Source organism: Octopus bimaculoides, chromosome 2, assembly GCF_001194135.2.
Source record: "Octopus bimaculoides isolate UCB-OBI-ISO-001 chromosome 2, ASM119413v2, whole genome shotgun sequence".
Taxonomy (NCBI): Eukaryota; Metazoa; Mollusca; class Cephalopoda; order Octopoda; family Octopodidae; genus Octopus; species Octopus bimaculoides.
This window is the reverse complement of record NC_068982.1, coordinates 77554873-77570228: the sequence shown is the minus strand read 5'-3', so window position 1 is coordinate 77570228 and position 15356 is coordinate 77554873. Positions and strand designations below refer to the sequence as shown.

The following is a 15356-nucleotide window of genomic DNA, read 5'->3' as shown; positions in this document are numbered from 1 at the left end:
TTTCACAAACAATTCTGGGAAGATTTCCATATTTTCCATATCAGAGGACTCAGTCTAGTAAATAAAAGCAAAAAGTGAATTAATGATAAATGCAAACCTGTTTATTATTCCAGTCCATTATTGGCTCAGTCACAAGATAACAAACTAATAACCCAATAGTTAGATATTTTATGCTTGATTGAAGATGATTGAGTACATGTTTATTAGGATCATCTTTTAATTCATTATTGTATGGCAAATTCAGGATTTTTGAAATGCTATTCTCTCTCTCTCTCTCTCTCTCTCTCTCTCTCTCTCTCTCTCTCTCTCTCTCTCTCTCTCTCTCTTTCTCTCTCTCTCTTCCTCTCTCTCTCTTCCTCTCTCTCTCTTCCTCTCTCTCTCTCTTTTGTACATCTCTATTACTACACTGTCTTATGATGCCATGCAAATAATTCACATAATTTCAACATCTGTAAATGTATATCATGAAAACAATAACTGGAAAGAATAATAGAAAATATATCAAAAGCAATATAATATAAAACAAGAAGAAACAAACTGTTCATTTCTGAATGGCCAATTTTTATCTTACTTCATGATATCCACTGAACTTCTTGAAAGCCATCACTAAGTAACCATTATAAAACTACTAAGATACTACTATGCTAATAAGATAAATATTGCATATCCATACAATCATCTTCATCTCATTTTTCAGCAGTCCCTTTACATCCTCTGCAGCCATTGCTTCTGTTTCATTGTTATACAGCATCACACCATTTTTTTCTTGCCAATTAATAGCTGTCATGTGAATCAAGAGAGAAAAAGAGCCCCACTTTGTTTCTAATAGAACTTGTAGTTTTTAGAACTATTACCATCGTCTCTTATAACAGCAGCCATGATGCTCTACCTTTAATGTTAGTTATGTCAGTTAAATAACCATAACTTATTTGTTAATTCTTCTGAGCCAGTTAAGCAACTCATAATCTTCAAAGTAAAGCTGCATGTGCTGTTATCTACTTAACAGCATCTGAAATGTGTAAGTGGCTGGATGTGGATGTATACTATTTCAAGAAAATGCAAAGTTAAATCGTTAGATAATATCATTTGCTCACTAATTGAGAATCATTAATCTTAATTGTATCTAATTTCTTCACTTAACTTTATCAGTTTTGTACAAAACACCTTTTATCATATCAATTCCATATAAATGTAAAAAGGAACATTGTTTTGTCTTATACATGTCCTCATGTAAACACACAGATATACATACAGCATATATAAACATACACATGAATACTTATTCATACATATTCTATCTTATTGTCTGGTTTCAGTTGTTGCTGTTGTAAAAGTTGTGTAAAACACCAAACTTACTCTACTGTTGTTGAAGATAACTGTTGTGAATGTAATTTTGCTGCTATGAAGAAACTCAGTGGCCTCTTGGATACTGACATCATATATGTCACATATCACGTAGATGTAAGTTGAGTTGATTAAAACGCTACTTCTCTACTTAAAAATATTTCCTGTCGTTTTTTTTCTCATCCTTTTGTATTGCTTTTTCATAATCTGGTAATTCATTCAGTTGTGAGGTAAGTCAAGATTGGGTACATATTCTCTTAGCAGAGATCAACAAATCATAAAACAGTCCATCAGGAGACTCTCCAACCTCTTTTTTCTACACATCAAATGCATAGAAGGAATGTGTTTACATTCTTACAGATCATTATCACAGCCAAAGCTTTATATTTAAATTTATTTCAGTACTTCTGATATATAGTGTAATGTGTATAAAAAATATATTATTTACCTCATGAAATGACATACTATCTAAAGCACAAATTTTCAAGATATCCACCATATTAAAGTAACTTTATATAACAGCTAAATACTCCAAGCCATTAATTGGGGTAAGAGTTTGAGTACATATTCTCTGAGGAGAGATCAACAAATCATAAAGCAATCCATCAGGAGACTTCCCCACCTCTTTTTTCTGCACATCAAATGCACAGAAACAATGTGTTTACATTCTTATATAGTTTGTTATCACAGCTAAGACTTTATAATATTTAATATTTTTTTAAACAATTATTGTTAACTAAAATGAGTTCTAGATTTTATAACTCATTTCTTTCTTGTAAATTTTAAAAAGGTCTCTGGACTTTTTTTAAAGATATTTTTTAAAGTAATTTCTATTTTCTAGATTGGAAAAACACCATTTTACGTTGCTCTTGATCATACACAGAAGAAAGTAATTGTTTGTGTGAGAGGAACATTATCATTACAGGTAAGCTGCTTTTATAATTGTTGCTGCTGTTGCCCAACTTTTCTCTCAAAGGAGGGGGAAATTGGGCAAGATTAGTGCTGTTAATATTAATTTTTGAAAAATAGTAGTGAATTGACAGAGTAGTAATAGACCAGAGTTCAAATCATGCTTCAGTTGATTTTCCTTTTTATCTTTCTGGAGGTTGATAACCTAAGTATTAGTTATGTACTAGGATTAATTCAATCAACTATTCTGTGCTCACTATAAATTTCTGACTGTGAATTGATGTAAGAAATGAATAATTTTGATGTGTTAATGTTCAGTTGTTAGGGATAAGCCACAGACAAAATAAACATCACCAGAAGATTTTATTTCATTTTAGACCTTGACTGTAATTGCAAATTTATGATCTTCGGATAAGAAAAGATGAATAAACTACATTGTGGTGGAAGAACCATTTTATAACACACACAAAGCTTTAAATTGATACTTATTTCTTGAGATGTCAAAATTCTTGTTCCACAACTGTGATCTGGTCACTGATACAATTCCACTGATTTGCACTGGAACTCTGTATACAACAAGACCCTAGTAGTACAACAAAATGATGATGACACCTCATGAAATTAAAACAAATTCAAAGTTAAGATATGAGTAGCCATATGGCCCCTCTCCAGCAAGAACCATATTCTGCTCTGGCCCCTCCTTTCATACCTAACCCCTCCTCTCCTAGCATGAGCCTTGTATGACTATGAACTTCTCTCAGGATTCATAGTCTTTCAAGTTGCATGATGACCTGACTAGTGCTGGCAGCATGAAAAATGCTCACAGTACACACTGTAAAGTGGTTGGTGTTGGGACAGGCATCCAGCCATAGTAACAATGCCAAAGCAGACAGTTGTGTATGATGTAGTACTTGGACCCACCAGATCCTATCAAATCATTTAACCCATGCCAGTGTGGAACATGTACATTAAAGGATGATGTGGGTTATTAAATGGTTAGAATGACTCACAATATAGTTGTTTCAGTTTCAACTCAAGCTCTCAGATCAAGCCATGTGCTCAACATATACAATTCTGAAATAGTCAAAATGTTATATTGTCAAAGAAAGAGGAAAACCTCAGTTCCTTTCCAGACCTTCCCAAACTTGGAGATCAAAGTAGTAAATGCTAAACTTGAACATGTTGATATTCAAGTTGAAACTTGTATGAAAAATGCGAGCAGGGGTTTCCAAGTAGCTACTGTTCACAGAAGAAAGGATTGAACAACATTTAGTTTGTGATTTGAGAAGTGAGACAGAGTGGTGAACATGAATGAATTAATTTTACTAATTCAGAATAACAGAAATAATTGTTATAGTAGTAAAGGAGACAGAGAAAAGAAACAGTACACCTTTGGTACTAGTAAGCTGGTGTGTGAGTGTTTTTGCCAATCTACCTGATGGAATTTTATATGCTGTGTAGAATATTTGTGAGTGCATCTGCTATAGCACAGTTCCATAAATGTGAGCAATTCTCTTATGTGGGTTGCTTTTGAGCTTTGTGGAATTTTGTAACTAATCCAGGATAAGATATTTTTCTGACCCTGAAGAGAACTAGTTTTAACAGCATGTTATATGTGAAATCATTGTCAGAGCTTTTAAGGCCTAAATCGTTTATTGTGTAATGTTAGATGGGGTAACATGATAACCTATGAGATTGCAGTGTCATAGCTTCATTATAGAGCAGAGTTTCAAAATATTTGTTCATCAAATGTGTGTAAATGTGATGTGAGATGTGTAGGTTGCATGTACAGGACACTTGTGTGGAATAATGAGGTTGATAGGAGGAAGGATTGACAGCATTATCTGCATTGATCATAGATCAGTTAAAGACATTCCACAAAGCTGAAAAGCAACCCACATAAGAGAACTGCTCGCATTTATGGAGCAGTGTTGCTATTGATTCACTCATAAATGTTCAATACTGCATATAAAATTCCATCAAGCAGATTGGCAAAAAACTCACACACCAACCTACTAGTCCCAAAGATCTACTGTTTCTTCTCTCTGTCTCTTCTACCACTCTTACAGTAATTTCTACTATTCTGAATTAGTTAAATTAATTTATTCCTTGTGTTCACCACTCTGTGTACCTCTTCATGTTTTTCACACAAACTTCAACTTATGATTAGAAGTGAGAGCAAGGAAATCATTAATATAATATAAAGGAGTGAGAGAGACATAACCAGAGTTTATAAGTAAATAAATGGTGAATTTTAGTTTTTTGTTGGCTCGAGTAAAGTTTACAATAGCAATGTAAAAGATTAATTATGGAATCAAATAATAATCTCAATCATTGTGTTTATATGTTTATTGGCAAGAATGGTCCTTCCAGCTGACAAAAATATATTTTCTGAAAAAGAATAAATGAAAAAATTGTCTTCCTTTTTTTTTATTATTATTTCATTCAGCTTTCAAATATACCTAATCCTCATCAACCCCCGAATATTAGTCTTGAGTCCTTGAACTAATGGATCCAGTTATCTGGTTTCTATGGCATATAAGTGATCAAGATCACAACATTCTCCTTGACTAGGATGCCAGTCCATCTTTGGGTTTCTTGTTTAAGGTTGAGTGGATTGGAGTAACATGAAATGAAGTGTTTTGCTCAAGAACACATTTTCACAACCTAGTCTGGAATCAAAACCATGATGTGATTGTAAGTACAACATCCTGACCGCTAGACCATGTACCTTCAAATATACAATAATGTCAATATTATTATAAAGTATGTTGTCCAACTTTCTTGCATTCAGTAACAATTTTAAATACTACTTGTGATATTTAAGGTTTGAAATTATTATTCTACTGCATCTTCTTTATTATCTCTAGGATGTATTGACTGATCTTAAAGCTGAGTCTACTATGCTTCCACTCGAACCTCCTATTGAGAACTGGCTTGGTCATGAGGTAAGCAAATCGATCATAGTTTTACAACATCTAATGACTAATGTCACAAATATATTCTCTATGTTTAAATGTTTAATTTTTATTCTTAATTTCTCTTTTTTTAACTGGCAAAACTTTATTAGAATAAAAGCATGAATCCAATAAGTTTATCATCCTCATCATTTAATGTCTATGTTCCATAGGAGCATAAGCTGAATGGCTTGACAGGAGCCAAGGGGGTCCAAGGATGCCTTTGTACTCCAATGTCTGTTTTGGCATGTTTTTTTTAATGGCTGAATGCCCTCTAAATGCCAACATTACAGCATGTACTGGGTGCCTTTTCTTTTTACTATTGAGGTTGGCATCAAGCTTGCAAGACTAAGATCCCCTTTGTCTGAATGGTGCTACAGTAGAGAAGCAGCTTTATGCTAAGAGATGAAGTTTTATAGTGGTGATGATGATGATAATAATGATAGTGGCAGTGGTGGTGATGTCTGGGTTTTTTTTACGTAACGCATTTATAAAATCTGAATCTATTTGATTAGATCTAATAAGCTTACTTTGACTGTATTTTATCCTTTCAAGCCAGTCATGAAATATGTTTAGCTACTTTGTATCATTCGCACCATTACACTCATCCCAGTTAACCACTGAAAGGCAGTGTACAACCTTGTCTCAGGACAGACTAAACTAGTAAGCAAGATACAGGGGCTGTTTGAAACATTCAGTTAATAACCTACACAACAAGAAAAAAATTACTGGTGTACTTTGCAGGAAAATTTAAAATACATTTTAAAGTTTTTAGAAGCTCTTTTAAACTTTGAAATTCTTTTAAATTATAGAAAACTATTGTTAACCAAGTTATATTAATCATTCTTGTGTGTAACAAAATCATCAATAATATGTTCAAACAGTAGTATGAATCTTCAAAAATTTTAAATTATATTTTTAAAAATCCATAGCACACCATGGTCAGAACTATTCAACAAGAAAAGAGAGAAAAATAAAATTTAAACTTTATTAATGCTTTCTTAATTAAAGTCATGACAAAAAAAATTGTGTGAATAAAGTATTTTGACCATAAGTCTATGGATTGTGATTGCATATCTCTTATAGAGTTTCCATTGAGTTTCCTTAAAAAAGCAAAACACAGCCATCACTTACAAGCAAGTATGACTGGTAGTATATACCATGCTTTCATTAGTTGTTTTAGGTGCCTGTGTAGTCGCAAGCAGACAGACACCTTCTCAGTCCTCTCACATTCAACCCAACAAGACAGCTGGAGGGAGAGAGGCCCTCACCTGCAATCAGCTGATACTCATTTTCAAAAAGCAACATGAAATGAAGTGTCTTGCAGAAGAACACAACACTCCTAAAATATTCTGGAATTGTTACTTGTAATAATAATAATGCAGAAGCTTCATTTTTTTGTCCACTTAATTTTATAGGGAAAAGGATTAAATACTGTTATTCCTGGTTGTAGTATCATCATCATTATCGTCTTCCTCCTCCTCCTCCTCATCATCATCATCATCATCACTAGCATTACTGTCTTCATCATTCTAAAGTAGTCTTTGACAAAATTGCAAGTTATATGAAAATAACTATTCCACTTTTCTATGGAGTTATTCAACTGACATGTATCCAATAAAGACATGCAGTAATATATAAACTCTTAAATAAAGAAACATTTTCACAAATGAAAAAATTCCCAAATCAAAAACTTTAGCTTTGTATGTCTAAATATATTTTAATTATTTACTGTATTTATGCCTGCAGCAAAAGCTGATAAACATTATGACAAGTCTTGTATTATCTGTTGTCAAAGACTCTAATTAAAACCAATTTATTTGACCACACACACACACATTAATATGCATCTAACATACATCATTATATGGACATACATGTGTGTGTGTGTGCATCATTGTCATAATCTTTTAACATCTGTTGTTCATCTTGGCATGGATGTATATGTGTCTATATATGTGTGTGTACATATATGTGTGTGTACATATATGTGTGTGTTTGTATGTACATACATGTATGTGTATATACGCATGTGTGTATGTATATATATTACAGAATATTTCTTTCAGAAAACACATTAAATATTTGTTTCAGATTTGGAAGCACTTTTTCAGTTTAAATTTTTCAAGTTCCATATGTCTGAGTTTCAGTCATAATCAGTGTAATAATTATGCCTAAACAAACTGTTTTAAATGATGCCCTGTAATACACTAGTGTGCCACAAGAGATACCAATGTGTGCTACAGATTGTTACAAATATTCTTTAGAATTCTGGAAAATTTGTAGTATTCTTGAGTATTTTAAAAAATCATGCTATTTTTTGAGCATGATGTATATAACTTTGTTATACCCAAGAATGATTAATAAAACTCAGTTAGAAATAGTTTTCTATGATCTTTAAACATTTTAACTTTTAAGTAGCTTTCTTTTAATTTAAAATTTGTTTTTTACTTTCTTTGCAAAGCACATCAGTAGTTTTTAATTTCCTGTGTTAAGTGCACTTGTAAGTTTTTCAATTCATCTCCACTGAGCCACAAAGTTTAAAACATGAGAAATCACAAAACTAAACAATTATTTTCTTGTGTATTCCTCTCTTACAATGCATTACTGTTCTATTTTTTCTGTCCAAAATATATCAAAATGAACCACTTCTCAACATTATATATACAGTTCCCAAATTCTTCACAATAGATGTGTTATAAACACCCATTAACTTTATCTTAGAAATTGAGAACTGGTTTAATTTTTTGAACTAATAGGTGGGCTATTGATGGAATATAAAAAGAAATGGGTTTTTTTATTTATCTTTAGCTTTCAGAGTTTCTCAAAGTTTCAACATTTTAGATTTCAATTATATGCATTTGTATGACAGTGTTTTCTTTGTGGGAGCAATATGTTTGGCAGGAACTGTGCAAATGCCTAGTGAGTGCGATTACTAGTGTGAATCAGTGTGATGTGCTGCATCCTTTTATGTTAAAATAGTAACTTAACCATTCAATAAATAGTAATTGATAACATAAATACAAAATGGCTTGAATAATGGGTTCACTATAATAAAACCTTTGAAGATGGTGCTTCAGCATGACCACATAGCCTAATAACTGTAACCAGTTAAAGAATTAAAGAATATCTGCAAAATCAAATGAAAAAAAACAAAATATTTTCCATTGCTGTAAGTGATGATCAAGAGAGTAAGAGTATAGCCATTTTTCCATGCTTGTATAGGTTAGACAAACATGTTATTGAGGCTTTGTCTTGCAGCTGAATATCTTTCCTGTAAAACATGTTACATGTTTTTCAAGTCAATCATCTCTTACTTCACATAGCTTCAAGAGTACAAAGCAAGCTGGTGGTTTGTTGACAGAGGCGACTATAGTAAGTGATGGCGAGTGATATAGGAGTGGCTGGGGATGGATGAGATATGTGAGTGCACTGGGAACAATAAGAGTTAAGGGAGGTGTAAAGGTGGGAGTATGGCAGAGGGGAGAGAGCAGTGGATGAAAGCACAGGAAGGAAGTGATTGGTGGAAGCATTGGGAAGGGAAAATCAGGATAATAATATTCCTTTCTACTATAGGCACAAAGCCTGAAATTTTGGTGGGAGGGGGATAATCGAGTACATCAACCCTAGTGCGTAACTGGTATTTATTTCATTGACCCTGAAATGGTGAAAGGCAAGGTCAACCTCGATGGAATTGAATTCCAAATGTAAGGACATACGAAATACTGCAAATCATTTTGCCTGGCATGCTAACAATTCTACTAGCTTGCTGCCTTAATAATAATAATAATTATAATAATAAAAATTATGTGTTGTGTGTGTGTGTGTGTGTGTTTCATTTCCCTTTAACTACCAGATGTATCTAGACAGAGATGTGACATTTCTTTCTGTTCATATTCCAAAATGTGTGTGGTGTATATCTGATGTTAAAAGTTCTGCTAGTTACAACAATATAGTTTTCTTGATCTGTCTTCCTTGCAATATTATTGCTTAATAGACGATGTTTGTTTTTTTTCAAGTAGTTTTCCCCTTAATGAGTATGGCCTTGGTCTGTTGTAAGTGCATGTGTTTTCAGCCATATTGTGGGTGGTTCTTGACACGTTATTGTTTAGTGTTCATATGATAGGTCTAATATGTTCTGTGTGGCTGTAGGTAACTTTTGTATTGTTTCTAATGAATAGTGTGTCAGTATTCATGTTTTGCTGGGAAGTGTTTACTGAGGAGACAAGAAAGAATACACTATATTTTTTACTGCTGAAAAGCAGGTTGGACCAGGTAATGGCTCTTTTTTTAGACTTGTTTTGCTGGTTGTTCATTAGTGAACATGTAAAAAAGAAAAGACTGGCCAATCAAATAAAAAAAGAAGCTTGCAGCAACATTTATGAAAATAGATGTACTGAGCTTCAGCAATTCTTGAATGGAGATCACTGTAGGATGAATTCAGTTTAAATAAACTATAAGTGTGTGCATATGTCTGTTTGATTTACTTATCAATGTAATCTAAATACATATATATTTATGTGAAATAAAGTATTTTATGTAATTTACTAACTCTGTTTCCATTAGGGAATGGTTGATGCAGCACAGTACATTCAGAAAAAATTAGTCGAAGAAAATATTTTGTCAAAAGCATTTAATAGTGATTTCGTAAGTATAATTATTGTTCAGTCTGTGTATAATTTACTCCAGTCTTCAAAGGAAATAAAGAAATCACCATTATTATTATCATTGATTATTAAATATGTTATATAAAGGGATTTGAAATAGAGCCTGTATAATATATATGACAGAAACGCAGGATGACAGTGACTTTAAAGTTTTGCCAGCAGCTGTTCATCAGACAGTGAATCTTCTCTGGTGAAACTTTGAAGTCACTGTCATTCTGTAATTCTGTCTGATAAAATATATATGATCACTCTTTGAAGTACAAAGACCAGTGGAATGATGTTGTGTAATCTGAAATTTATGTTCAGATTAAGTTTTTCGTTGACATTACTTTACTTTATTACCTCTTCATTGTCTATGTATCCATTCGTAGATAATATTAACTGAGGCTTCATTTAGTGAATCATTAGACAAAAGTTGGGCATATCAAAAGAGATCAGTTTAATATCCTGTTTGGTAGGAAGTATAAAATTGTAAGAAAAATATTCTCCGTTAAAAATATTTATCTTTGCTGTAATTTGTAAATTAGAAAAAATATATTTCAATTAATTTTGTTTATTTGTTAAAGTAATAAATTACAAAGTCATACACAATGTTGCTTCTTTGAAAATTTTATTTCTCTTTTCAGGATCGCAGAACTGATCAATACAATTTAATTTTAGTTGGACATTCTCTTGGAGCTGGAACTGCATCAATTTTAGCCATTCTGCTAAAAAGACAATACCCTAATTTACATTGCTATGCTTATTCACCTCCTGGAGGTCTTATAAGGTTTGTATACATATTTTAAATTTTATAAAAATGAGGATTTATATCTAATGACAATAATTGTAATAGTTAGTCTCATAGCTGGTTTTATGCTAGTTTTCTAATTGTTATAATTATAAGAAAAGCATGATAGTGTGGGAAAGTTTAATTCTACTTTGCAATTATTTACTATGAAACAAAACAAAAGTATTAGGATAGAACACAAAATTGACTTTATACCACTTTGCTTTGTTTTTGAACTTTCTTGTGTCAAAATAATTACCAATCAAATAATAGCATTGATGTAATTTTTATTTTTAACTTTTAGTCAGGAGGGAAGGCAAGGGTTTTTTGAATCTGTTGAAGGAAGAAGGTATCCCCTAAACTGGAGACTTGGTCTAAATGCTTGCAACAAAATGAACTCCACTAAAGGTACCCCCCAAATACCAGGTGGTAGTGTTAAACTAAGCAACTGATTAAGTTTGTACCCATATCCCTAAATTGTTGTTCTTGTACCAATGATAAAAATAATTAGCATTAATAATTATTTATCCCAATAATTAACTATTATTATGTAATTATTTTTTAATAGTTTTATTTTTATTGCATGCTTTCATTGCACTACTAAGTGCAGTTCCATGCACCATGCAAATGTACAGTGTTTTGTTTTGGTTTTATATTTTGCATAGTGTTGAAAGTATACTGCATAATACGTATGCTGTGTCTAAAAATGCTAGTTACAGCATGCTGCACACATGTGTAGTATTCAAGAGTTTAGTTATGTACTTGTCTGCAGGTTTTTAAATCATTCCCAAGGCATCTATGAATATAGGAATTATTTCTGTTTTCAATTCATCTCGCTGGTTATCTCTATTTCCAGATCTTTATATTTGAATAGTGTCTGTATTTCCTTTATAGAAACATTGTTATTCTATTGGAAATTACTTCTTTTCCTGATGATCCTTAATAATACTATCCATCAAGTAACTTTGATCTCCTTCTTTATAGGAATTGCTATATTCCAGAATATGGTCACTTCCTCATTCCTTGAAAATTTTTCTAGTAATATTTTATATTGCATATTTTCTCTTAGTATTTCATAATGTTGACAAAACTGCAAAAGTATGAGAGCCCTATCTCTGTCATGCCTGTATAGATTCTCTTGGTTTAGATTTGACAGCCACAAACAATATTAACTGTTTCTTTTTAATCTTTACATATTCTACAGAGATTTATTTGTTGCCCTCATCAACTTCTTTGAGTTTTTTATAAAGAGAAAAGTAAAGATGGACTGGCAAATGCTGCCTTTCCATAAATTTACTGAAAGAGCCTACTCTCAGTATGCCTCTGGAAGCTGGTGAATACAGTTAGAAGGCACTTGCTTTTAGAATTGAGGGTAAGTTTGGATTAGTGGGATGCCTTAATTAGGCGATATAAAAATTAGGCTTATGTAGTTGTTTTCCTATTGGAGAATCTCATTTCTTTCCTATTATTCCATGATCAGTTCTTCATAAACTCCCACCCCACCATTGCTTATAATTTGTCCTTGTCATGTTCTCTCATCCATTGCCTTTATGGTAAATAAGTTTACTACATCAATAGTGGTGGTGGTAGCATTGTTGTTGTTTAGTCAACTTGATACTTGATTCTCAATGTCACCTTCAGTTAAGTGAAAGGTGTGAGTTGGCTGATTTACATAAAAGTTTCATGATTCACAACTTTTGTGTTAAATTCTGCTTGCGTAAAGCAATAATATTGTTATAATCCTTACAATGTTGAATTGTTATAGCGCCTACTGTGTACTCTCTGACCACCTACTACATACTCTCTCATACCCTCCTATTTATAGTGACTAACTCATGCCACTTGTCACATGGGAGGGGTATACCATTATTACTAATTCCCTACATCTCCCCTTTGAAGTTTTTCTTAGGAAGTGTCATTTTATTTAGCAATATTTTTTTAATTAATCCCACCTCCCTTTTTTTTTAGTTACTTTTCATACAATTTAATATTTTTTGTACTTGGCATCTATTTTCAGGAACTTTGTATGTTTTCTTGTCCTCTCACTTGTACGCCTCGGTTCAATCACCTGCAGTGGCATTGGTACTTAGAACGTATCATACAACCATGCCATTGGTTCCTCCAACATTTTTGGTTTGCTTTCCATGAATCTTTTTTGCATACCTTTTCTACTTTTTAACCAATACATCATTTTACCTATGCATTTGGTAATTACGCCATCTTTCCAACACTGCTTTCCATTCTTGTATGCCCTCATATACACCTTTTCACCAACTTCTAAAGAATCTTGCTATATCCTCCCTGGCACTTTTTCTTTTTTGCCAGGTAGCAATTTATCAAAGACTAATTTTACTTTCCTTGCAAACATCAGCTCCGTTGGTGAGCTACCTGCTGGTGTATTTGGATTCGGTGTCACATAGTACACTCTTAAAAATTGTTGTAGAGCTACCTCATCCATGACTTCCTTGTTCTAAGGGCTATTGTGAAGGTATCAACAAAGCATTCTGCCTCTCCAATAGATCTGGGTGGGTATGGTGCCGTAATTATATGTTCTACTGCAAACATTTCACAAAATTTTAAAATTCGCTACGGTACTTCACGTACTTCTCTTTACTTATAGTGACTAGTTTACTCCATTCATCATGTGGGAGGGATGAACCATTATTACTAATTCCCTACAATAAATATACAAGGCTCTACATGTAGAATTGATGAATCAAAAAATAATCTTGAGATATGAACAAAAGAAATAGTTTCATGAGACCTTTGTGATGGGGCTGCCACAGGAAAGAATGACAGCAATATTGTTACCATATCAGGCAATTTTAATGAACACAATTCATGTTAAGAAACATTAGAAAGTATCTACTGGGGTGCATCTAGACTATAGTTTACCATAGTCTAGATGCACCATTTATGGTAGAAGAAGTAAGAAGAATTATAACTCAAGAATTTCTGTGGGTTTAAATGATTTCACTATTCACATCACATACTTCAGAAAGCTACCCAGTTAACAGCCACCAGTTGCTTGGGTGGGTCTAAAAGCCAGAGTGATCATTTTTTTTTTTTATTTATAAATTTATAAGAAAATGAGATGAGCTCAAGTTCAAAACATACATAAAGCATATGAACTTATAGATGCAGACTAGAACAGTTTTGAATTTGTCATATTGCCAATAAGAAAAATTAGTTAAATTAAAATAAAGTCTTGTTTCTGTTATTTTGTCCAACCCCAGTATATATCATCATCATCTTTGTTTAACATCCATCTTCCATGCTGGCATGGGTTGGACAGTTTGACAGGAGCTGACAAACCAGAGAGCTGCTCCAGGCTCTGTTGTCTGCTTTGGCATGGTTTCTATACCCATCCTAATACCAACCACTTTACAGAGTGTACTGAGTGCTTTTCACATGGCACCAGTACTAGTGAGATTACTAAGTAACTTGCAAGACAAAGATTCCTCAAATTGGAGAGAGAGTGCTATTGAAGGAGATAACTTTATGTTGGTTGAAAGGTCGAAGTATAATTATAATGCACAGTCTGTTTGGGTTTTGAATCTCATGACAAATGTATTGTGAGTGAATTTGACTGACAAAGCTGTATGGAAGTAGTTCTGTCATATGATTCAATCTCTAAACAGATTATGCATTACAGCAAACACCTTAACGTTTTTGATACTAACCAGCCTATGACTAACCCTGGTTTTCAGCTATAGATTTCCTGATTAGAGTGACCTAGATGAAAGCCTTGCATAAAAATTTCATGTTAATTTATGCTTCAAACCCAATCTTAATAATGGCAGTTATTTTAGTAAATTCTTCATTATTTTCAAAATTAATCAACACGAAGGCTGTATATCTCAACAGAAATATAGTAACAGAAGAGTAAATTTGTTTCTTTTGTTTCAAAAGAATTTAGCCTTATATTCTCTCAGGAAAGAGAGAAATGCTACAATTCTTATTTCCTCCTCACTGCAAAAACAATGCTAATCAATAATTGGTAAGATATAAGCAGAAATACTGTAATTTGATATTTTGCCCTATTTATTTCATAAGTGGAGAAGGGTATTTCCATGTCTACACATGAAAGAAACAAACAAATAAATAAATAAATAGTTTCTCACTTTATATGAAATTGTTTTGTTAATTATCCAAATAGTAATCCTATAATGCCATGTTAAGTTCTCATCACACTGAGTCTTCAGACCAGTTTTAATTGCCAATGGAAATCATCATTTATTACTGCTAATTCATCTGGGAACGGATTGAATGTCAAAACTTACTGTTTCCTCTATTAAAACTTTTAGGGCTTCTGAAAAATCATTGTTAGATTGTTTTTTATTCATGGCAAGTGTCTTCCCCTATAGCTGTGGGTCAACCAAAGCCTCCTGAGTGGATGTAGTTGATGGAAAGCTCATTGTGTGAGTGTATTTATTGGTGCATGTATGTATAGTTTGATGATACAAACAGGAAAATAGAACTCAAAACATGAGTGTGTGTGTGTATATATATATATATATATATATATATATATACATAGATAGATAATGAAAAATCACAGAGGTGAAATCTTTTCAAGAAACAACACCATAGGGCTCAATTTATTGAGCAATCAGACTAAAGTATTAATTGGAAAGAGACAAATTTCAAGGTCGATAATACTTCTTGTCAAAGCCAACATGTATCTAAACACAGAGGTGGAAATATATG

The 15356-nt window shown here is 32.7% G+C and overlaps 1 protein-coding gene across 1 annotated transcript in view; it reads left to right on the top strand.

The window, feature by feature from the left end:
- The window catches only part of LOC106883518 (diacylglycerol lipase-alpha), a 212714-nt gene that overhangs the window by 141039 nt on the left and 56319 nt on the right, over positions 1-15356 (top strand). Inside the window, exons 8-12 of the mRNA XM_052978378.1 lie at positions 1317-1461; positions 2186-2269; positions 5124-5201; positions 9777-9857; positions 10504-10646. Coding sequence (XP_052834338.1) covers positions 1317-1461; positions 2186-2269; positions 5124-5201; positions 9777-9857; positions 10504-10646 — 531 coding nt within the window. The remainder of the gene's footprint in view (positions 1-1316; positions 1462-2185; positions 2270-5123; positions 5202-9776; positions 9858-10503; positions 10647-15356) is intronic.